Source organism: Scyliorhinus canicula, chromosome 5, assembly GCF_902713615.1.
Source record: "Scyliorhinus canicula chromosome 5, sScyCan1.1, whole genome shotgun sequence".
Taxonomy (NCBI): Eukaryota; Metazoa; Chordata; class Chondrichthyes; order Carcharhiniformes; family Scyliorhinidae; genus Scyliorhinus; species Scyliorhinus canicula.
In genome coordinates this window covers 164,815,017-164,840,170 of record NC_052150.1, presented here as the reverse complement: position 1 = coordinate 164,840,170, position 25,154 = coordinate 164,815,017, and the positions used below count along the sequence as shown (strand labels likewise).

At 44.0% G+C, this 25,154-nt stretch overlaps 1 protein-coding gene across 1 annotated transcript in view; it reads right to left on the bottom strand.

The window, feature by feature from the left end:
• fam171a1 (family with sequence similarity 171 member A1) overlaps window positions 1–25,154 on the bottom strand; it is a 209,516-nt gene that overhangs the window by 71,305 nt on the left and 113,057 nt on the right. Inside the window, exons 2-3 of the mRNA XM_038797952.1 lie at window positions 18,980–19,207; window positions 6,079–6,171 (exon numbers count right to left, since the gene is read on the bottom strand). Of these exons, the coding sequence (XP_038653880.1) occupies window positions 6,079–6,171; window positions 18,980–19,207 (321 nt within the window). The remainder of the gene's footprint in view (window positions 1–6,078; window positions 6,172–18,979; window positions 19,208–25,154) is intronic.

The window sequence follows — 25,154 nt, the reverse complement described above, 5'->3', positions numbered from 1 at the left end:
CACTTCAACCCACTTTTCTGTCTGCCGGTACACTCCTGCGACCTTGATACCCTCCTCAGTACCTCACTACTCTCAACATTGGCTTCTGGACTACAGCTCGTTTTCCCAGCCCCCTGACAAACTAGTTTAACCCCCCCTCCCGAAGAGCCGTAGCAAATTTCCCTCTCAGGATATTGGTGCCCCTCTGGTTCAGGTGAAAACCGTCCTGTCTGTACAGGTCCCACCTTCCCCAGAATGTGTTCCAATTATCCACGTACCTGAAACCTTCCCTCCTACAACATCCCTGCAGCCACGTGTTTATCTGCACTCTCTCCCTGTTCCTCACCTCACTAGCACGTGGCACCGGCAACAAACCAGAGGTGACAACATGGTTTGTCCTGGCTCTCAGCTTCCACCCTAGCTCCCTAAATTCCTGTTTTAAATCCCCGTTCCTTCTCTTACCTATGTCGTTGGTACCGATGTATACTACGACTTGTGACTGATCCCCCTCCCCCTTAAGGATTCTGCAAATACGGTCCGAGGCGTCATGGACCCTGGCACCCGGGAGGCAACATACCATCCGCGAGTCTCTTTCGCTGCCACAGAACCGTCTATCTGACCCTCTAACTATCGAGTCCCCAATAACTATTGCTCTCCTGCTCTCCCTCCTTCCCTTCTGAGCCACAGGGACGGACTCAGTGCTACAGATCCGTTCACCGTGGCTTACCCCTGGTAGGTCGTCCCCCTCAACAGTATCCAAAACTGTACACTTGTTACTGAGGGGACGACCACAGAGGATCCTTCCTCCAAGCCCCTCTCACCGTTACCCATCTATCTTGATTCTTCGGAGTAACTGCATCCCTGAAGCTACTATCTATGACCACCTCTGCCTCCCGAATGATCCGAAGTTCATCCAGCTCCAGTTCCCGAACGAGGTTTCTGAGGAGCTGGAGATGGGTGCACTTCCCAGGGACACTGACGGCGTCCCTCACCTCCAACATTCTGCAGGAGGAGCATTGCACTGCCTTCCCTGCAATCCCCTAAAGATAAAAAAAGAAAAAGAAAGAAAGAGCTTACCTGTTATTCACTCTACCCCTTAGGTTAAAGGAGGTGGAAGGGTGGGGGAGTGTCGTGTCTGGGGTTTAGGAACTGCCCAACTTAAATACAGGTAAAAATAAAACACTTAACCAACAACTACTGCACCCCACACAAGAACAGCAATCAGCTGTTATGGGCCTGCGCCAACAATTTAAATCTTTACTACTTACCCAGCAGTCACTGTCCTCACTCCGACCGGATTCAGCTGGAAACTCCCAACAGTAAGTTTTAAAAACATTTACTCCCCTTCTCAGCAAGCACTCACTCAGCAACCACTACGCCCCACACAAGAACACCTCAGGGAAAAGAAAAACTACTTACCATTCACCAGCCAATCATTTACCTGCAGGCTGTGACATCACGGTTCAACTTCTTTCTACTTCTACCTGCCCTCGAGTCTCCCTCTTTATCTTTGCTCGGCTGGGATCCTTACAGTGATTGTTTTTTTTTGGTTAGAGGAGGAGGTAGGGATGGAAACACTGAAGAAGTGTTTGGGGTTTAACTGTCACTGGACAACAGCTCCTCCACAAACCACCTTCAAGATACAGTGACCGCAATGCACTGATGCAAATTTTCCCTGCAACAGCCAATCAGCAAATCCACTCTACTGTCCTCTGCTGGATGCTTGCCTTCACTTGAACACGGAGGGTGTCTTGCTCAGGTACACGTTCTGGATGCAGTGACCGCAATGCACTGATGCAAATTTTCCCTGCAACAGCCAGTCAGCAGCTCCGCTCTACTGCCCTCTGCTGGATGCTTGCCTTCACGCAGGATATAAAGTCTGAATTCAAAGCAAAATACTTGTCCTTCCAGTTGGGTGTTTTTCACAGTAATCTGTATATTTGTAATGTATACTTCCCAACTTTGCTAACAGTTCAATACTGCATAAAATTCAATAATGTTCAGGACTATAATGCAAAATCTACCACTTATTGATGTTCATTGGACTAAGGTTGCCGTTTCTTTCTCTATTAGAACGTTTCTGCTCAAGAAAATTTGGTGCAATTAAAATACAATGAGGTGATTTTCCTTGGCTGCCTTTAGGTGCTTACAGAACCTCCAAAATGACCATGATGTGTACCACTCACTTGATGAAGGAGCTGCGCTCCGAAAGCTAGTCATTCCAAATAAACCTGTTGGACTTTAACCTGGTGTTGTAAGACTTCTTACTGTGCTCCAAAGATGGGAACTTGAGCTGCAGTGCTGGTTTAGCCCACTTTTGCTGCAAGACAGCATCTCGAAAAAGCAGCTGAAGTATGTGCTTGGAACGGCAGCTTTAAGGGGTTGATTGACAATTAAATCACCTGCCAGTGCTCATTAAAAAAAGGCAGCGTGGAACTTTGGCATGCCTAGCTTTCACTGTTCACTCATTACTGGAGGATTTGTCGTACATGGAGACACTTTCTGGGAGATTTATTTAAGACTTCAACACAATATCAACATTTATTCCAGAAATTCTCGAAGTATTTTATTGAGAGAGAGCGAGTGCTATGATAACCCACATCGCTAGCAGAAAGGCAGTGCTTGGACAGAAGTTATGATGTAGAGATGCCGGCGTTGGACTGGGGTGGGCACAGTAAGAAGTCTTACGGCACCACGTTAAAGTCCAACAGGTTTGTTTCAAACACTAGCTTTCGGAGCACTGCTCCTTCCTCAGATGAATTCACCTGAGGAAGGAGCAGTGCTCCGAAAGCTAGGGCGCAATTCTCCGCACTCACGACGGTGCGGAGAATAGCGGGGTTCGTAAATTTTTACGGCCACGCTAGTCCGACGCCCTCCCGCTATTCTCCTCCCCCCCCCACCACGCCCGACTCCCGATACGAATCGCTGCCGCCGTTTTTTTTACGGCCAGCAGCGATTCTCAGCTGGCTGATGGGCCGAGTTCCAAGCCCTTTACGGCCGTTTTTCCGAACGGCAAACACACCTGGTCTGGCCGTTCGTAAAAACGGCCGTAAAGTCCCGATCTTGCCAACCATGGCACCGATTGGCACGGTAGTACCACGGCCGTGCCAAGGGTGCCATGGGCCCGCGATCGGTTGGCACCGATCGCGGGCAGCGGGTCCGATTCCCGCGCACTCTTTGTCCTTTCGCCGCCCCGCTGTATCACTTCGCGGGGCGGCTGAGGGGCATCCCGGCCCGCGCATGCGCGGGTTTCGCGCAAATGCGCGATGACGTCATCCGCGCATGCGCGGGTTGGAGTCTTCCAATCCGCGCATGCGCGGCTGACGTCATGTGACACGTCAGCCGGCGCAAACTCTGGCAAGCGGGCTTAACGAATTTCGTTAAGACCGCGATGCCGGAGTTCACGGCCGCGGCATACTAGCCCCGACCGGGGACAAGAATCGGTTCCCGGTCGGGGAGGGGGAGGCTGGCGTCAAACCCTCCCGGATTTGACGCCAGCCTTACGATTTCTCCCTGTTTGGGAGAATCGCGCCCCTAGTGTTTGAAACAAACCTGTTGGATTTTAACCTGGTGTTGTAAGACTTCTCACTGGACAGAAGTTGGAAGATGAAGCCAGGCAGTAGCCCTCCTGTTACAAGGGTGAGGCGGATAACGACTCCCGGCTCTACCGCAACTCCAAAAATCGCGAGTCCCCACCCTGGTTTGACCCTGGATCCAACCACCCTCGACACCGTCCCCGCCACCCCCTTCCAGAATTCTTCCAGTGCTGGGCATGCCCAGAACATATGGGCGTGGTTCGCTGGACTCCCCGAACATCTGGTGCACCTGTCCTCACCCCCAAAGAACCTACTCATCCTAGTCCCGGACATGTGGGCCCGGTGCAGCACCTTAAATTGGATGAGACTAAGCCTCGCACATGAGGAGGAAGAGTTGACTCTCTCCAAGGCATCCGCCCAAGTCCCGTCCTCTATCTGCTCCCCGAGTTCCTCCTCCCATTTAGCCTTCAGCTCCTCCACTGACGACTCCTCCACCTCCTGCATTACCTTATAGATGTCAGACACCTTCCCCTCTCCTACCCACACCCCCGAAAGCACTCTGTCCATCGCCTCCTTCGAGGGCAGCAAAGGGAATCCCTCTACCTGTCGCCTAGCAATCCACCTAATCTGCACATCTTTGGACTGTGGGAGGAAGCCGGAGCTCCCGGCGGAAACCCACGCAGAAACGGGGAGAACGTGCAGACAGATAGTGACCCAAGGCGGAAATGGAACCTGGGACCCTGGAGCTGGTCGTACAGGATGCAGTACAATTTGATGCTGCTCAAAGTCAATTTGGTACCAACGTGGCGGGTGCACACATACAATCCAAAATCAGAGGAATACCCTCTCCCACAATATGCCTAACTCAACCCCATCTATAAAAACATCCATAACATACATATAACATGTAAATTGATGGGTTTAGGGGTGTGGGGAGAAAACACAGTCAATATTCAAAACAAAAACAGCACAGGAATAGGCTCTTCGGCCCTCCAAGCCTGCACCGACCATGGAACCTGCCTAAACTAAAACTGTATGCACTTACGCAGTTCGTATCCTTCCATTCTGTAGCCATCTAAGATGGACACTGGGCTACAAAATGGAGAACTGCTAAGGCTGCAGGGAAAAACAGTCTTAGCAAGGACAAGCAGTTTGCAGAAGACTAATTTGCATTCTGCACGTACAGAAACCAGTTTTTGGCCAGGTGCAGAGTTTCAACCAAAGGTGCAAATGGGAACAGATCTGCATAGTAATGAGGTGATCCAGATCCAGACCCCGCACAATAGAAACATTTAAGTATCAATGGACACTTTTGCGTAGACGCCCAGACAGAATGGCGCCACAGTAACCAACACAAAGAACCATAGGGACCGTCCCACCCATCGAGGAACGACCCTCAGATTGGGGGGTTTGGAAGATATCGATTGGGAAAGGCCCAATCGATACATGGCAGGTAAAAGAACCGCCCCAAGGGGGCACAGACTTCTAGGATCTATAAGAATAGACCCCGCACATGGTTCGATCTGTTGTTGCTCCGGCTCTGCTGTTTTGTTGCTCCGGCTCTGCTCTGCTTTGCTGCTACATCGCATCCTGACTCCAGTTCCATCACCAGCCGTTGAGCCATCAGCCATCGAACTGTAAGTGCCAATACAACGATCGCTACGTGATCCAGACCTTGCTAGATCCTGACAACTTTAAGAATCTGAGAGTTGCAGACCAAGATCGGGACGAAGGCCTTGTCCCCTGACCTTGCCTGTTCCTGTCTAGATAAGTATTTTAGTTGTTTAGTATTAGAAGTAAGTTAGTCTCTTTAGCGTATGCATGTGTATTTATTATATTTGTTATAATAAATATCAATCGTTTGGACTTACTAATCGGTGTACAGATTTATTACTTTGAACCTGACCTTGATATACTTGTGACGGTGTCTCAATACGGCACCTGGCGACTCCGAGCATAATTACATATACAGAGCCATAGCAGTGTTAAGCACACGGCCTTTAAATGGAGGCGTGTTAATCACACTCCAGTAAAACGAGCAACAATTCCCACCCTATTCATGTATTGCTCTAGATGCCCCTTAAATGCTGCTAACGTACCTGCTCCCACCACCTCCCCAGGCAGCGCGTTCCCAATATTTACTTTCTGTGTAAAATACTTGCCTCGCATAACTGTTCTAAACTTATCCCCATGTACTTTAAACATATGTCCCCTATATCAGATTCTGTTGACTACTCAGCGAAGGACCAACGGCATGATTTCAGAAAATGCAATTTCAAAGGGAAAGACATAATGGATTACGATTTAGAAGTATAAAACTAGAGGAAAATAAATGTTGTGGTCAACGATGAAGTGATGTCATTCACCGTTGACATCAAAGAAAACTTGCTACAAGTTTGATCTCTGTAGCATGAATCTCAGTTTTCCAGATGTTAATTTAAATCTGGTGCCAAGTCAAAGGTATTTCCCAGAGTCCAGCAACAGTAATATTATTAAGCAGGTCTCTGATAACAATATTCAAGTAATCATTTGAAATTATTTGTCATATTCCTCGAGTACCTACCCTGAAATCCTGAGACAATCTGAACAATATCTTCATACACCATTAGGGTTGCTGACCGTTCAGGATGTAGAAGCAGGCTCACACATGAAAACACTGAAAAATAAATAAATCAAGATATGAATATTAGTTGGACCTTCGTTGCTTTGCAGGAAGCTAGAAAATACAGAATTTCAAAAAGAAATGTCCGTTTTGCAAAATCCTGCATCATTACGATTTACAAACTTCTGGTTCATTAATTCTGGAATGATTATTAATTTGGACGGCAACTAGGTTGCCTAAACTATCATAATGTACTATAAACAACGGTTTCACACAATCTTGCAATTTACAAGTGAAGGGCATGACGGCATTATGGATGATTGGCGACCCATGACTGTATGAATAGCCATATCCGTCGACTGGCTCTATACAAGCTATTTTCAGCCTGGTGAATTAACATTCTCCAGTCAATTAATTTTTAACGAAAGAGACTACAAGGTCATTGTTTTGTACACACCAGCCTCTCTTTCCTTTAATGGATCTATCTAACCAATATTTTATAAACATAAAAATCACAAAAAAGAAACAGCTTACTGTGCACCCTACAAATTTGATCATCCTCCTCCTCCTCCAAAAATTTAATTCAAACCTTTACCAGCTGCCATATTTTTCTTGGGAAAAGATGCAGCATTTCAAACATAATAATTTGAAAGTGACATAAAAAAATTGTTCTTAAAAATATTTCTCGAAATCTAGTTCAAAATAAGTTCAGGGCTAACATTCATTATTCCCAGTATTTCCCAGCCCTAAGGTAATAATTTACACTCCTCACACTCTAATTCAATCTAGCCATTAATTAAGCACAATTTAAACTCGATTTGTTGTTGTATATTTTTGCATTAGAAATTGTCAGTAGTAGAGGTTAAAGTTTTTAGAAACACTTTGCAGGGATAAAACTGAAATGGTACAGAAGTAGTTCCATCTAATTAATACATGGTATGCTAGTCTAATTATCTCAATCTCTTGAACTTTCCTTTCAAAATTCACAAAATCTGGTCTTGCTTAGCAGAGAAATGTTTTAGGTTTGTATTATTCCAGCTGCAATTGTTTAGGATGTAAAGTTAGTGTGCCTAATGGACAATTTTCAAGAGTATTGTCAACAGCAGCAAGGACTGCAAATACTGGTCATGAGAGACGCATCTTGGGTGACTAAATCCTTCCACCAATCACCCTTCCAAATTCTTAAAACACTTGACCAATAGTATTTAGGTAAAATTGGAACTGAGGAGGCTTTGACAATTGATGCTTTTAACTAACGGCTTCCTTATAAGCCAAGTTTGCCTCGGTTTCAGGGCTTGTCTAGGTTCTCAATGTAAATTTCATTTGAAACTTAATAGTTAGATGGTCAGCATTTATATCACAGTAAGAAGTCTTACAACACCAGGTTAAAGTCCAACAGGTTTGTTTCAAACACGAGCTTTCGGAGCACGGCTCCTTCTTCACCTGAAGAAGGAGCCGTGCTCCGAAAGCTCGTGTTTGAAACAAACCTGTTGGACTTTAACCTGGTGTTGTAAGACTTCTTACTGTGCTCACCCCAGTCCAACGCCGGCATCTCCACATCATAGCATTTATATCAGCTTAGGGAAAATGTTTTAACATGCATGGGGCAGATATGCTAGAACAAAGTTTCTGCCAAGTAAGGATAAAAGTTGACACAGATGCATGGTTTTCAACACCTTTTTTTAAAAACAATTAGTTTGATTAGCCTGATGTTAATTTAAGCACAAGTGACACATTTCCTTGCCAGGCCAGGCTGCAGCAAGTTGATCTAGTCAGGAATTTCAATGTTCCCAAATACATTGGCGGAATGGGAAAGACAGCACAGTGCCGTGCTTGTACACTGGCACGAATGGGTTAAAGGTGAAGGTGGCACAGGTCTGCTTCAGTTCTACAGTTGTATGAGGTACTTCATCAGGAACAGGAATGCAATACTATAATTACAGTAAGAAATCTTACAACACCAGGTTAAAGTCCAACAGGTTTGTTTCAAATCACTAACTTTCAGAGCACTGCACCTTCCTTAGTTGAAAGAAGAGATAGATTCCAGAAAAATTTAGATAGAAACATTTATAGAGACAAAGTCAAAGATGCAAGACGATACTTTGAATGCAAGCATTTGCAGGTAATTAAGCCTTTACAGAGCCAGAGAGAGGGGTAACCCCAGGTTAAAGAGGTGTGAATTGTCTCAAGCCAGGACAGTTGGTAGGATTTTGCAAGCCCAGGCCAGGTGGTGGGGGATGAATGTAATGTGACATGAATCCCAGGTCCCGGTTGACCAATGTCCCGAAGCATGGTACATCGGCAAGACCATGCAGATGCTGCGATAACGGATGAACGGACATTGCGTGACAATCTCCAGGCAGGAATGTTCCCTTCCAGTTGGGGAACACTTCAGCAGTCAAGGGCATTCAGCCTCTGATCTCCGGGTAAGCATTCTCCAAGGCGGCCTTCAGGATGCGCGACAACTTCAGCAGTCGAGGGCATTCAGCCTCTGATCTCCGGGTAAGCGTTCTCCAAGGCGGCCTTCAGTTTACGCGACAACGCAGAATCGCTGAGCAGAAACTTATAGCCACGTTCCACACACGAGGACGGCCTCAACTGGGACCTTGGATTCACGTTGCATTACATTCACCCCCACCATCTGTCCTGGCTTGCGAAATCCTACCAACTCTCCTGGCTTGAGACAATTCACACTTCTTTAACCTGGGGTTACCCTTCTCTCTGGCTCTGTAAAGACTTAATTACTTGCAAATGCTCGCATTCTAAGCATTGTCTGGCATCTTTGACTTTGTCTATATAAATGTTTCTGGAATCTACCTCTTCATTCACCTGAGGAAGGAGCAGTGCTCCGAAAGCTAGTGATTTGAAACAAATCTGTTGGACTTTAACCTGGTGTTGTAAGACTTCTTACTGTGCTCGCCCCAATCCAATGCTGGCATCTCCACATCATACTATAATGCTGGTGAAGATTTTGGAGAGCAGATTACCCTCATAGGAAGTTTGTTTTAGCTGAGCATAACTGGAGAAGGATGCTCTCTGTGAAAGAACGATCGAAGATAAACTGTGAACCATTATTTTATTTTTTATGCAGTGTTACAGCACGATTATAATCTTCAAGAACATTACATTGCAGATGGCCAACCCTCAAAAGGAATTGCAACAGTATTGAGCACATTCACAAAGTGAAATACTTACATCAAGTGCCAAGACTTCCAGGTTCACGTACTGGGTTAGAAGCTTATTCATATTTATTCCTCACTGATCACAAGCTGAATCTCCTAGCAGCCATCTACTCATCTTTTGTCAGCACAGACTCCAAAGCAGTCAGCTTGGCTCAAGTTAGCAGCATGCTCATCTCTCCGTCAGACGCTTGCTGATTTAAGCCACATAATCAGATTTCAACTCATAATCTAAGGTGATGGACTGCTGCTCTGTCAAAGGTGCCCACTTCCAGATGAACTAATGTTACAAAGACTCATTCTGCGAGTCAGATGGGCATTAAAAAATACTCTGGCACCACGTGATGAGGGGAAAATGTTCCCAGTAGCAATTTTTCATTTTCGTGTCTCTGGTGTATAGCACATGTTAAAAATGTGACCACTTAATAATGTTGTGAAGAACAGTGGCACGGTAGCACAGTGGTTAGCACTGTTGTTTCACAGCTCCAGGGTCCCAGGTTCGATCCCTGGCTTGGGTCACTATCTGTGCGGAGTCTGCACTTTCTCCCTGTGTCTGCAAGGGTTTCCTCTGGGTGCTACGGTTTCCTTCCACAAGTCCTGAAAAATGTGCTGTTACATAATTTGGACATTGTGAATTCTCCCTCTGTGTACCTGAACACGTGTTGGAATATGGCAACTAGGGGCTTTTCACAGTGACTTCATTGCAGCGTTAATGGGAAGGCTATTTGTGACAATAAAGATTATTATTAAGGAGTCATATTGGATTTGAAATGTAAACTGTGCTTCTCTCCACAGATGCTTCCAGCCCAGTTCAATTTTTCAAGCACTTCGTTTTTATTTAAGAACTTGACACACTATCTACATTTTCCACCCATTGATTTCAACTCAGCTCCAGGAGCATTGAAAAAATGATTTTACCTCGACTATAAATAGCACAAAGGGAAACACTAATGACATTTACAAACCCTGAAAGCCAGTGAGTACCAGCTATTATAACAAAGTAAAAATAATGAAAGAACCTGTATTGATCGAGCTCCATCACATCTTCAGAAGTAGTGTTTTACAACCGATTACTTTTGAAATGTAGTGCTATGTAGTCAAATGACAACAGTAAAATTTAAACTACACCAGTTACATTAACAAGAAGCATAAGCGCTATCCACAAGAGATGGGGTCTCCTTCCTTTCACCATCTCCATGAAACAAAAACAGCAGTATAATATCAAGAGCCAACTATAGAGGCACATGAGTTAGCTTGTCAGCTAAACGAGCTCGAAAAACAACAGATAATTGAGCCAAAAAAGGCCAGCATTCCATACAATAGTGATTACACTTCATTGGCTGTAAAACACTGTGGGGCATCCTATGATCATGAAAGGCACTATATAAATGCAAGTCTTTTTTTTTGCTTTATTTCAAACTAAGTAAACATCAGGGAATTGGCTCTAAAAGTTAAACTTACTTATAATTTGGTATGAGGTTGGAGGTAGGCTAAAGTAACTTTGAGAGTAGGCAAATAAGCATTTTTAAGCTATTACAACCGAGAAAGATGGGAAATGCAGCATTAGTACAAGATGAACAAGCTAGGAAAGCATCATTCCTACAGTGCTGTACATTCATAACTTGCTTTAGATATATGGCGGCATGGTGGGACAGTGATTAGCACTGCTGCCTCGCAGCACCAGGGACTTGGGTTCAATTCTGTCCTTGGGTGACTGCCTGTGTGGAGTTTGCACATTCTTAAGTGTCTATGTGGGTTCCTTCCTATAGTCCAAAGATATGCAGGTTAGGTGGATTGGCTATGCTAAATTGCCCGCGTGTCCAGGGATATGCAGGTTGGCTGGGGCTGCAGGGATAGGGTGGGGGACTGGGTGCTCTTTCCAAGTGTTGGTGCAGACTCAATGGGCCAAATGGCCTCCTTCTGCACTGTAGGGATTTCTATGATTTGGTTTCAAAATACTACTTACATATTATGTTGTCTGAGGTCAGTGTAATAATCAATTAATTTTATTGTTTGGTTGTTCAGAAGAGTATTGCTGACAAAAAAATAGAAGCTTTTTGTCTTACACTCATCAGGATACTTACAAGAATACCATTTTAAAAGGGGAAATCAACAATTTGTACTGTACGAGAAGAAAGTGCAGACATTTGGGCTAATACACAGGATCCTGTTCTTTGCAGACAGAAAAAACAGTTACACATATTGCGTCTGTTTTTAGCCAAATAAAATAAGCAACAGCTATTTGCTGACTCCTTCCTGGGCAATGCCTTGACCCATCAGGATCAAGCTGCCTGGTTTAACTTTCAAACAATCTTGGCTATTAACTGTCAGCCACCATCAGCTGGTGCATCCTCCATGGCAACGTCCCTACCAGAGTCCACTTGCCAACCAATCAGCACTCTCTTCTCATGCAGTACAAATTGTTGTTTCCCCCTTATATTGGTATTCTTGAAGTGTCCTGATGAACATAGAACAGAGAAAAATACAGCACAGAACAGGCCCTTCGGCCCACGATGTTGTGCCGAACTTTTGTCCTAGATTAAGAACAAATTAATCTACACCCCATCATTCTACCGTAATCCATGTACCTATCCAATAGCCGCTTGAAGGTCTCTAATGTTTCCGACTCAACTACTTCCACAGGCAGTGCATTCTATGCCCCCACTACTCTCTGGGTAAAGAACCTACCTCTGACATCCCCCCTATATCTTCTACCATTCACCTTAAATTTATGTCCCCTTGAGTAAAGACGAAAAGCTTCGACATGCCTTTTTTTTAGCAGTAATTTATTTTGCTCCATTGCCACTACTTATTGTGCTTCCACAAATGTCTGAAAGGTTGACCAACTTTAATTACACTGTAACTAACTGTGCGCTGCTGTAATCTGCTTCTTATGGTGCATTTTGAGCACACCAATAAGCTTTGTCACAAAGCAAGGGATTTACATGAGAGGGGTAAACCTCTGGTCTATCAAAGATGTCTTATTAATACTTGGTTCCAATAGCTGGTGTTTGTGTATCTTTTTTTTTTAAAAGGTTGCTTTTTAATGTAGTTATGATGCTAAGAATAGAATATATTTAGTTGAATATGAAGAGGGAACGTGGGAATGATGGTAATCCCCAGTGAATTTTCTGGATGTTGCAGATGTTAATATTCAAAGCAAGGTCATTCTACACTGGGAACACACTGCTAAGGAACAACGTTAAATTATTGTGTCATTTAGAATACCCTGTAGAATAGTTATCTCATACAACACAATTGGATTTAGCAAAATTATTTCAGCACCTTTAGACACTCAGTATCATGATTTGTGGAAGACACGCGTATTGATAAGTTTTGTGCTAGAATTCTAAATTAATGTTTAAACTAGATGAAAAACGAAATTGGTGCTCAAATATATTTAGGAGAAGTAAAGGACTGTCACAAGTATCCGCTGTGGCTCTTATGAAACTGTCCCACAGATGAAAGCACAACAGGAAACATCATTCAGCTAAACAAAGGCAGCATGGGCACCATATCCCGAGGAAGAAATCAAATCAGCTCTTCTGTTTACTAAAGCTAACCTCATTTGCACTTGTATTTTTCTTTGCATTACAATTCTGGTTATCAAAACAAAAGACCGAGTAGAGTTAAACCAATATAACCCAAGGCATTCAAGGTCAGGTTCATGATACAAGTACATGAGTGAATCGAATGTTATGCTTCTCGCCAAACTCATTAGCAACCGACTGTTCCTGTGCCAAATGTTCTACAGTTTATACACTAATTACTAACTTATAAATACAGATGGAGTGTGCAAAATTGCTGAATGTTCTCTTTTTCTGAGACTACAGTAGCACCTGCCAAAAAGGGACAAAACGAAGCATCAATCCCACCAGATATCTGAAGCTAGTAGCAGCCAAAGAAACTGAAATCCCCCAATGTTACATTAACCCAGCAATGCTAATTTTGACTTTAAAAAAAACCACATGTTGTACAATTTATTTTGTTCACAATTTTGTTTGTTCAAGAGTTCCGAATTTTGAGAATGGGATTTCCAAGATTCTACATTAACTTTCAGCAGAAGAAATACAAATGGAAACTAAGCCCGGATTTCTTGCCACTCATTCAAACAGAGCCCATCAGTTCCAATATTCCAACAGAAAGTGCTTGGCAATTGCCATATTAAATGTTTCTCCTTCCACATCTCAAAAAAAGATCACAAGCACAGAATCAATTCTGCAACATCTGTTTTAAAATGATAAATTCAGATTTATAAGACCATACGAATTAGGAGTAGGCAACTTGGCCCTTCAAGTCTGCTGCACCATTCAATAAGATCATGGCAAATTGAATTGTACCTCAACTCCAGATTCCTGCCCACCCGGATAAACCTCTCACCATCTTGCTCATCAATAATCTGTTTACCTCTGCTTTAAAGATATTCAAAGACTCCGCCTCAATCGCCTTTTGAGGAAGAGTGTTCCAAAGTCTCACAACCCTCAGAAATTTTTTTTTCTCATATCCATTTTAAATGAATGACCCTTTATTTTTAAACAGTGGACCTAGCAAGGGCTGCACAGTGGCGCAGTTATTAGCACTGCTGCCTCACGGCGCTGAGGACCCGCGTTTGATCCCGGGTCAGTGTCAGTTTGGAGTTTGTACATTCTCCCGTGTCTGCGTGAGTTTCACCCCAACAACCCAAAGATGTACAAGGTAGGTGGATTGGCCACCTGAATTGCCCCTTAATTGGAAAGAAAAAATACTGATTCGATACTCTAAATTTATAAAAAAAAACAGTGGCCCTAATTATGGATTCTCCCCCATCCACCCTGTCAAGTCTCCTCAGGATATTATGGCCGGGATTCTCCGACCTGGCGCCAGGTCGGAGAATCCCCGGGGGGTGCGCGAGATTCGTGCCCCACCGCCGGCTTCCGCATTCTCGGGCGCCCGCGGGATCGCCATCACGCCGGTCGGGGGCCGTTGACAGCACCCCCCCTCCCACCACCGATTCTCTAGGCCCCGATGGGCCGAGTGGCCACCGAGTTTGGCCGAGTCTCGCTGGCGTAGATTACTCACCTCCCACATGGCAGGACCTGGAAGGTGAGTGTGCAGGGGCAATCCTGGGGCGGGGGGGGGGGGGGGGGGGGGGCACAGTGGCCTGGCCCCCGATTGGGGCCTACCGATTGACAGGTGGGCTGGTTCCGTGGGGGCCTTCTTTACTCTGTGCCAGGCCCCTGTAGGGCTCCGCCATATTGCCCGTGGGCCGGCATGGGGAAGGGAACCCTCGCGCCTGTGTGGAAATACGGCGGTCGGTCCGTGCATGCGCGGACTCGTGCGGGCCGTTCCGCGCCGGCTGCAGCTGTGGGGACGACTCCAGTGGCAACCTAGCCCTCTAGAAAGGGGAGAATTCCTTACTTTCGGGTGCTGTTGACGCCGGAGTGGTTGACGCAGGTTTTCACCAGGGCGTGGGGACATAGCCCCATTATTAAAGAATCCTGCCCTATATGTTTCAATCAAGTGGCCTCTTGCTCATCAAGACTGCAGTGGATATCTTTCCTTACAAGACAACCTGCCATTTCAGATATAAATCTAGTAAATTTTCTTTGATTTGCATCCAATCCACTTACATCTTTCCTTAAATAAGGAGGCCAGCACTGTACACAGTATGCCAGTTGTGGTTTCACCAATGCCCTGCATAACTGAAGCATAGCCTCCCTACTTTTGTATTCAATTCCCTTCACAATAAATTATAACATTTTATTATCTTTTCCTAATTGCTTGCTGCACCTGCATACTAACCTTTTGCGATTCATGCACTATGACACCCAGATCCCATTGCATCTCAGAGTTTGCAATTTCTCACCAGTTAGATCATGCTTTTAAAAAATTTGTCCCACAAAAATCGACAACTTCCCATTTTCTTATTTTATGTTCCATTTGCCAGATCTTTGTCCACTGACTTAACGTATGTCCCTTTGTAGCCTTCTCATGTCCACTTCAAAACTTACTTTCCTACCTATCTATGTATCATCAGCAAATTTAGCCACCGTACCATAAGCCCCATCATCTAAATCATTTACATAAATTGTAAAAAGTTGAAGCCCCAGTGGCCCTAGTTCTGGATTCTCCCCCATCCACCGTCAAGTCTCCTCAGGATATTATGGCCGGAATTGATCCCTGTGGCACACTTGTTACATTCTGCCAACGGTAGCATGGTGGTTAGCATAAATGCTTCACAGCTCCAGGGTCCCAGGTTCGAATCCCGGCTGGGTCACTGTCTGTGCGGAGTCTGCACGTCCTCCCCGTGTGTGCGTGGGTTTCCTCCGGGTGCACCGGTTTCCTCCCACAGTCCAAAGATGTGCGGGTTAGGTGGATTGGCCATGCTAAATTGCCCGTAGTGTCCTAAAAAGTAAGGTTAAGGGGGGGTGTTGTTGGGTTACGGGTATAGGGTGGATACGTGGGTTTGAGTAGGGTGATCATTGCTCGGCACAACATTGAGGGCCGAAGGGCCTGTTCTGTGCTGTACTGTTCTATGTTCTATGTTCAAACAATGACCCCTTTATGCCTGCTCTATTTCCTGTTAGCTAGCCAATCTTCTATCCATGCCAATATGTTACCCCTTTCACCATAAGCTTGTATTTCCACAGTAACCTATGATGAGGCATCTCCGAATGCCTTCTGAAAATCTAAGTACAGTGCATCTAATGATTCTCCTATATTCATAACACCTATTACTTATTCAAAGAACTGCAATAAATTGTTTAAATATAACTTCCCTGTTACAAAACCATGCTGGCTCTGCCTGATTATCTTGAATTGATCCAAGTGGCTTGTTGAAAGCTTTAATAATAGCTCTAACGTTGTCTCCTATTCAGATTGTCAATGTGAAATTAATCAGGCTCTCAGCCAGTTTAAAAAGGTTAGTTTAAAAATTATAGAGTCAGAAAATTTACTCAATTTCCTGCACAATATTGGTAGGAAACAGAGTGAACTCCCAGGAAAACATTTGGATTAACCCGAGCTATTTCCAGTGGTTTTCTCATCATCTGTAAGAAGCAAAAGTTCCATCATTCTTTATGGGCAAGGGGCGGAGTCACAGGCATGGACTCCCTTAGACAGGAATTCCCGCTCCTGACTCACATTTGGGATCCACCATTTGTGTTGTGGTCAATATGCTGGTGAAGTGATACGTATTAATATCTACAAAATGATATTGCTGTCAATGTGTCGATAGTAGCGGAAGTGAATATTTAGGGTGGTGGATGGGGTGCCAATCAAGCAGGCTGCATTGTCCTTGACAATGTCAAGCTTCTTGAGTGTTGTTGGAGCGGCACTCATCCAGGCAAGCGGAGAGTATTCCATTACACTCATGACTTGAGCCTTTTTAAAATAAATAAATCTTTATTGTCAAAAGTAGGCTGAAATTAACACTGCAGTGACGTTACAGTGAAAAGCCCCTAGTCACCACATTCCGGCGCCTGTTCACGTACACAGAGGGAGAATTCAGGATATCCAATTCATCTAACAGCACGTCTTTTGGGACTTATGGGAGGAAACTGGAGCATCCGGAGGAAACCCACACAGACACAGGGAGAACGTACAGACTTCACACAGACAGTGATGTAAGCCGGGAATCGAACCTGGGACCCTGGAGCTGTGAAGCAACAGTGCTACCCACTGTGCTAACATGCAGGTAGTGGACAGGTTTTAGGGAGTCAGGAGGGGAGTTACTCTCCGCAGAATTCCCAGCCTCTACCCTGCTCTTGCAGCCAAATGGCTGGTCCAGTTCTGGTCAACTGGCAACCTCCAGTGTTTTGATAGTGGCATACATGTGGGGTTAAGAAAATCTGTAAATCATAGAACAAACTTGAAAAAAATTAATTTAAAAAGGTTCTTTTGAGGGAATGAAACTCCATCTTTGTAAAAGTAGCTTTTCAGGGCAAGCGAGGGTGTTTATGTTTTAGCACACTATAAAAACCCTCAAAGAGAAGAAATTCCTCACCACCTTAAATGAGAGACCCCTTAATGTAAGTGTGTTGAGTGTTGTGTGAAAACACGTGTTAAGCCAACGTTCATTATTCTTTATGAGGGCAACAATGCATAATTCCAGAGCTCATTGCGGCTACTCAATTGAATAAAGTTGCAGAGATTAATACATTTTAGAAAATGGTGAATTTTGAATCAGCAATCATATGAAAAACTTTCCCCCCCCCCCAAAGTAAAATCAAGCTGCGAGAGCAATATTCCCTTGCCCACTATTTAACCTATTCAGAGATGCGGAAATCATTTGCACATTGTGTACATCTTGCTGAACACATCAGCAAAATTTGGGTCATAGATATCATAGAATTTACAGTGCAGAAGGAGGCCATTCGGCCCATCGAGTCTGCACCGGCTCTTGGAAGGAGCACCCTACCCAAGGTCAACACCTCCACCTTATCCCCATTACCCAGTAACCCCACCCAACACTAAGGGCAATTTTGGACACTAAGGGCAATTTATCATGGCGAATCCACCTAACCTGCACATTTTTGGACTGTGGGAGGAAACCGGAGCACCCGGAGGAAACCCACGCACACACGGGGAGGATGTGCAGACTCCACACAGACAGTGACCCAAGCCGGAATCGAACCTGGGACCCTGGAGCTGTGAAGCAATTGTGCTATCCACAAGGCTACCGTGCTGCCCAAATTTTTTTCACAAGTTTTCAAAGGGTCCAACTCCATCTACAAGTTTGCTGATGACACGACCGTAGTGGGTCGGATCTCGAACAATGATGAATCAGAGTACAGGAGGGCGATAGAGAATATAATCGCACGGTGTAACGACAACAATCTCTCCCACAATATCAGCAAAACTAAGGAGCTGGTTATTGACTTCAGGAAGTGAAATGTCGTACACGCCCTTATCTGCATCAATAGTGCCACGGTGGAGATGTTTGACAGCTTCAAATTCCTAGGTGTGCACATCACCAACAAACTATCCTGGTCCACCCACATTGACGCTATGACCAATAAAGCACTACAGCGCCTATATTTCCTCAGGAAGCTAAGGAAATTCGACATGCCCACATTGACCTTTACCAATCTTTACAGATGCACCATAGAAAGCTTGCTATCTGGCTAGATCACAGTCTGGTATGGCAACTGCTTGGGCTTAGACCGTAAGAAACTACAGAGAGTCGTGAACACAGGCCACTCCATCATGCAAACCCGTCTCCCCTCCATTAACCCTGTCTACCCTCCCGTTGCCTTGGGAAAGCGGGCAGCATAATCAAAGACCCCTCCCACCTGGCATATTTTCTCTTCCAACTTCTTCCAACGGGCAGGAGATACAGAAGTCTGAGAACACACACTAACCGGTTCAGAAACCGCTTCTTCCCCGCTGTTACCAGACTCCTGAATGACCCTCTTATGGACTGAACTGATCTCTTCTCACATCTTCTCTACCGAGTAGTACTACACACCATATGCTTCACCCGATTCCTGTCTCTATGTATTTACATTCTGTATTTATGTATGTCCTATGTTTTTCATGTATGGAATGAACGGTCTAGACTGTATACAGAACAATAATTTTTACTGTACCTCGGTACACGTGATAATAAATCAAATCCTTTGGCCTTTCCCTATTCACAAAAGGGGCAGATATGTATACAAAACGTTTTATTTAATTAAGAGAGTACAAAATATCAAACTCACAGGGCAGTTTGGTGGCTAGCCATGGTGAGGAGTTTGGGACGTAACCACTTTTTGTTGCAGCAATAAGCAGCTGAACTCCAAGGGTGTAGCTGAACGTGATGAAGGCTACCCCATCGGCTTCTGAATATCCGGAGGCAAATGAGGTCTGGTTGGTAAAAATCTCAATGAAGGCTTTACCCAAAGGTTGATGTGTACTTGAATCACTCACATGGACTTTTAACGTCACCTCTGAAAAGAAAAGAGGAGGATACAGTCAGAAAGCATGGATTACAAAACTTTAGATTGAAAAGGTATTTTTGTCTTCACTGAAAAACATTTAACTTCTAACATGTCAAACAAACTGAGGCACAATTTATAGCTGCTTTTTATGGTGCTCAGAATGATGATGTGCAACACAACACAAGTGAGACAAGCTTTTCTTAAAAGAAAAAGTTGCAATAACGAAACCACCAACTGCTACAACAATAGCAGAGAGTTTAAACAGTATTAATGCATCCAAAGGGACAATGTCCCTGCACTTTCCGATCTGTTAATCTACTGCTATTTCTGGCCAATTTTTGGAACCGATCTAAGTGATTAGTTTGTTTATTCAGTCATGGGGCAAAACAATGTGTGCAATGGAGCCACATGGTGTACACCAAGTTTATTATTTTTTAATTCTTTTTCACGAGATGTGGGTGTCCCTGGCTAGCCCAGCTTCTAATCCCCATCCTTGTTTGCCCTCTATTTTCAAATATTTTCTGTTTCAATTTTTTTTTCTTTAATCCATTGGCCTTACTGCCTGGGGTCCAACAGACTTAAATTTAAATCAGCAGTTGTACCCTTCTTGTCTTTATTTTTGGTGTCCATTTTCTGCAATTGATAAAATAAGTGCAAAAAGGCTGAATTCAACTTCCACTGAAATTTCAGTATTCATTATTTTTGATCAAATCTGATTTTGAATAAATAATTTTTATTGCCACAAGTAGGCTTACATTAACACTGCACTGAAGTTACTGTGAAAAGCCCCTAGTTGCCACATTCCGGCACCTGTTCGGGTATACGGAGGGAGAATTCAGAATGTCCAAATTATCTAACAGCACGTCTTTTGGGACTTGTGGGAGGAAACCGGAGCACCCGGAGTAAATCCACGCAGACACAAGGAGAATGTGCAGACTCCACACAGACAGTGACCCAAACCGGGAATCGAACCTGGGACCCTGGCGCTGTGAAGCAACAGTGCTAACCACTGTGCTAATGTGCCCTCCCATAGAACGTGCATGTACAATTAAATCTTTGGAGGAAGGGCAGCACGGTGGCCTAGTGGTTAGCACAACCGCCTCACGGCGCTGAGGTCCCAGGTTCGATCCCGGCTCTGGGTCACTGTCCGTGTGGAGTTTGCACATTCTCCCCGTGTCTGCGTGGGTTTCGCCCCCACAACCCAAAAATGTGCAGAGTAGGTGGGTTGGCCACGCTAAATTGCCCCTTAATTGGAAAAAATAATTGGGTAATCTAAATTTATAAAAAAAAATCTTTGGAGGAGGCACTCGCAAAAAAAGGCACCTACAAAGAAAAGGTGCTTGGACACTCAAATAACTTTAATGGTAAAATATATAGGATGTATGCAGAGTCCACGAACAATCACAAATGAAAATAAAGGGGAGCCTACAATGCACCAAGCTCTGCTACAACTATAATCATGGGATAAGGTTCATTGAAAATGTTCACTCATTAAGGATTACTGCTGGTCAAACTTGCAGCTAGCTTTCTCCCCGTCCTCAAATCCTCACGAGGTCAATATATGGGTCAGCTATATATTCTGATACCAGTAGGTTTTGTGAAAAAATAAGCTTTCGTGGAAGGAGGAGCTCTTTAACCATCATTCATAATGGCAGCAAAACCACACTCTGGCACAGTTCTTTACTGGGAGTACCTGGAGAGAAGTTTATATTCCTTTGTGGAACTTATGTGAAAGAACTTTCCATTAAACGGAATATTAAAAAAAACACAGTATCTTGAGTAGCCATTTTGAAATTCAGGAAAGATGCATACAAAAAGGGATAGCTGATGCAAGTCGGTAAGGTGTCTGTAATTTACAAGTTTTTTTGTATTTCCTAGGTGTGGGGTCCTTAATGTGATATCTTGCGGCCTTCTGGGTGGCAGATGTTAGCAGTATGGAGCACTAGACAGACAATATAAATTTCAGCACGAAGGTCAGACACAGCATGGATTGGATTCCAGGTAAAAACTCATTGTTTAGAATAAACAAACACGCCTTAGCCAAGTAAAAAAAAAAGACAATCTCACACTACACAACAGCATAACAGTTCCACTTCACACTTACAACTTTTGTGTAATTCATAAGAAGGGAAAAAACTTCAAAGCAATTGAACAAAGATGTGCAGGTTAGGTGGATTGGCCATTCTAAATTGCCCCTTAAGAGTCCAAAAAAGTTTAGGTGGGGTTACTAGGTTACAGGGATAGGGTCGAGGTGTGGGCTTAAATAAGATGCTCGTTCCAACGGGCAGTGCAAACTCGATGGGTCGAATGGCCTCCTTCAGCACTGCAAATTCTATGATTCCAAGATAAACTTGAATTTAGGAAGTGCCTCAGGGCATTCCAAAGTGCTCCACAGCCAACAAAATATTTTTGAAGAGTAGTCATATTTATAATATAGGACTCAACACTAGTGCTGAATAATGGATCATTTCTGTGCTGTGGACTCAGACATTAGGAATTAGGAGCATTAAATATATATCTAAAATATGGCCTTATAGCTATTGTCATTTAGCAGACTAGCAGAAAATATTTTTCAAATTAATATCACATTAGACATCCTGGGAGGAACAAGTGTTTTCAGCTGGGGTGAATTTCAAATCAGTTTTCGAAAGGTGAGAACACTGTATTCTGGTCCCCTGCCAGAATAGCTAGCTCCAGTTTACTGTGCAGATTTAAGTACCAGAATAATAATAATAATAATGGATAATGTGGAGGGCTGTTGTAGGCTGCAAAGAGACACTGATAGGATGCAGAGCTTGGCTGAAAAGTGGCAGATGGAGTTTAACCCTGATAAGTGTGAGGTGATTCATTTTGGTAGGACAAATTTGAATGCGGATGACAGGGTTAACGGCAGGGTTCTGAAGAATGTGGAGGAGCAGAGAGATCTCGGCGTTCATGCCCATTGATCTCTGAAAGTTGCCACCCAAGTGGGCCTGTACTGTCCTGTACAGTTTTATGTTCTATAACGATGTCTATTATGAATATTTAGGTCTGGGTAGGAATTAAGTTAAGTTCCAGCTTTAAGTTGTTGATGGATCACTGTGTCTATTCGGAACCCTGAATATCCGTTATCCCTTCTCAGTTTCCAAATAACAAGAGGTCACGTCTGTTCTTAAGTCCACTTGTACTTTATTTGTCAGCTGTGACACTGGTAAACCTGTTTTCAATACAACATTTAGGAAGTTCCGACTAGCCCTGCAGCAAGCTGGCCAGATTGATTGTCTTTAGTGAATACAGTAGTTGAGTTTTCATTCAATTATAGATTGTGGTAATTCTTCAAATCATAATACACAGGATAACATAACTAAGAGATTTAAACAAAAGAAAGATGGTGATTTAGCAAAAGCAAGCAGCAAAGACATAGGTTTCAGAAATATAGATAGGGTGATTCCAGAATGAGATTTTCCAACCCGGTAAGTGATTGTTAAGGAGGTTATTATCTTAAGATCTGGCCTCCTTTTTACTTCTGATTGGCTTTAACTAATTTATGATTCACCCAATTCGGCCAAACTGTCTGTCCATCAATTTAAGAGATATATGTAATTAAATATATTGGTGCTAATTTCTCATTCCATCACTTGCTAATTTAATTAGAAAAACACAGTTTTTGTTAAGAAATTATCAACCCTAGACTGTTACTATAGAAACGAAACTACTCGTACTGGACAGCCGCCCAATTTGTACCGTACAATGCGGCCTTTTAGCTAGTTGACATCACTGACCTTGCAATCTCAAGCAATTTGCTAATGTGAAACCTAAGAAATTATAGAAATTAGAGTGTATGATCTGGATTAACCCTTAGTGGATTCCCAGCTATTGTTGCACTGAAGTAATGCTTAATATGATTACAGTTAATTATTTTTAATGAGTTCTCAATTAAACCTCTATCATCTTCCCTTACTCTCATGGCTATAGCTGACTAGAAAAGTCAATTTCTATCAGTTGTATGCCACCGTTCAAATTATTACTGATTCCTTTTCTTGAAAAATGAAATAAACACAAAAGTTGCCAAAGTCCCAAAGACTGCTCCCCTCTTTGAGAGAGCTGACTGGCGGTGATTTAACCGGAAGATCACCACACCTCAGGCAAGGGACAAGGTTGGTAAATAAGGCGGGGGCCTTAATGAATAACCTCAGCCAGTATAGAAATTGAACCAACGCTGTTGGCATTGCACTCCATCACGAACCAGCCTTCCAGCTAACTGAGCTGTAACAAAAAAGCAATTAAAGACAGCACCTAGTACAGTAGAACCATGATTATTTTATAGGACTAACAATCTAAAGGCTTGGACTAATGATCTGGTGACTCGAGTTCAGATGTCACCAAGGTGACTGGGAGACAAGTTATTTACATCAAATTTGAAATAAAATTATCAATGATGAAAATTATGAAATTTGAATCCTTCGCCGGGGGTGCCTCATGGACTGCCAGGCAAGTGATTGGGCAGCAACGATCCTTGAGCGTGTGTGATCTCGGGGAGACCTACTTCTTGCATCAGAGTCCGGGATATGAGTCCGCCATGTCGCATGGGGCGGCCGCCGCAGGCCGCCGTGTATATGCGCGGACTCCCGACCGGAAGTGCAGGGCCCCAAATCCGCAGCCAGAGCTGCGAGGAGCACTCCGGGGCCCTGCTAGCCCCTGCAGGTTGGAGAATCACTCTGGACTTTCTTAAGGAGTACACATGGTGTAAATCGCCTGACTGCCATCTCTTACTGACCACTTTACCAAACCCCATTATTTGATCATTGAAGAAAAGGCAAGTCCCAATCTAATTTTTGCTCTCACTAGCAACCTGCTTCCCCTTCCCATCACCATTATAGAAATGTTCACTGACTCCCTCATATTTAAAAACAAAAGCATCTATTCTGCCATCTGTGTCTCCTGTATCCCTCACTGCACAACCCCTGAACGACTATTCCAATGCCAGTTGTTAATTTGGGTTTTTATAGGGCAGCACGGTGGCCTAGTAGTTAGCACAGCTGCCTCACGGAGCTGAGGTCCCAGGTTCGATCCCGGCTCTGGGTCACTGTCCGTGTGGAGTTTGCACATTCTCCCCGTGTCTGCGTGGGTTGCGCCCCAACAACCCAAAAAAATGTGCAGAGTAGATGGATTGGCCACACTAAAATTGCCCATAACTGTAAAAAATAATTGGGTAATCTAAATTTTTTTTTAAAAATTGGGTTTTTATACTAGATATCTTCCCCAGGTTCACCATCATATGGGCAACACGGTGGCAAAGTGGTTAGCATTGCTGCATCACAGCTCCAGGGACCCGGGTTCAAATCCAGCCTCGGGTGACTGTGTGGAGTTTGTACGTACTCCCACTGTTTGTGTGGGTTTCCTCAGGGTGCTCCGGTTTCCTCCCCAAGTTCAAAGATGTGCAGGTTAGGTGGATTGGCTGTGCCAAATTTCCCCTTAGTGTTCAAAAGGTTAGGTTGGGTTACAGGGATAGGGTGGAGGAATGGTCTTATGTAGGATCCTCTTTCTAATGGCCGGTGCAGAGTAGATGGGTCGAATGGCCTCATTCTGCACTATAAATTCTATGATTCTACGATCACAGGCCACCTCAGTAAATGAGCCTTTACTTGCTGAATATCTGGGTAAATGTAGGAATCCAGGAGTCAAGCAGATTAGGATGCCTTAGGTTAGTTTATTCTGCTTTTCCAGACATGAATCATTAGGATTCATTAATGAGACGGGAGAACATGCACTCAGACTGTGGATTCAGTAATGGACTAATGATGGAGAGAGTAGAGTGGTTTATTCATGAAAGCTTTGCTACCAATGTTGGAAAAAGGAGGGGTCAAAAAGACCAGAATCAAAGGACCGCAAAGAGGCAACAAAGTAGGACAAGAATGCAAGAGGTGGCAGAATGGGGTTGGCGGTGCTTCAAGAGCAGAGGAGTTGGTGTTGGGGG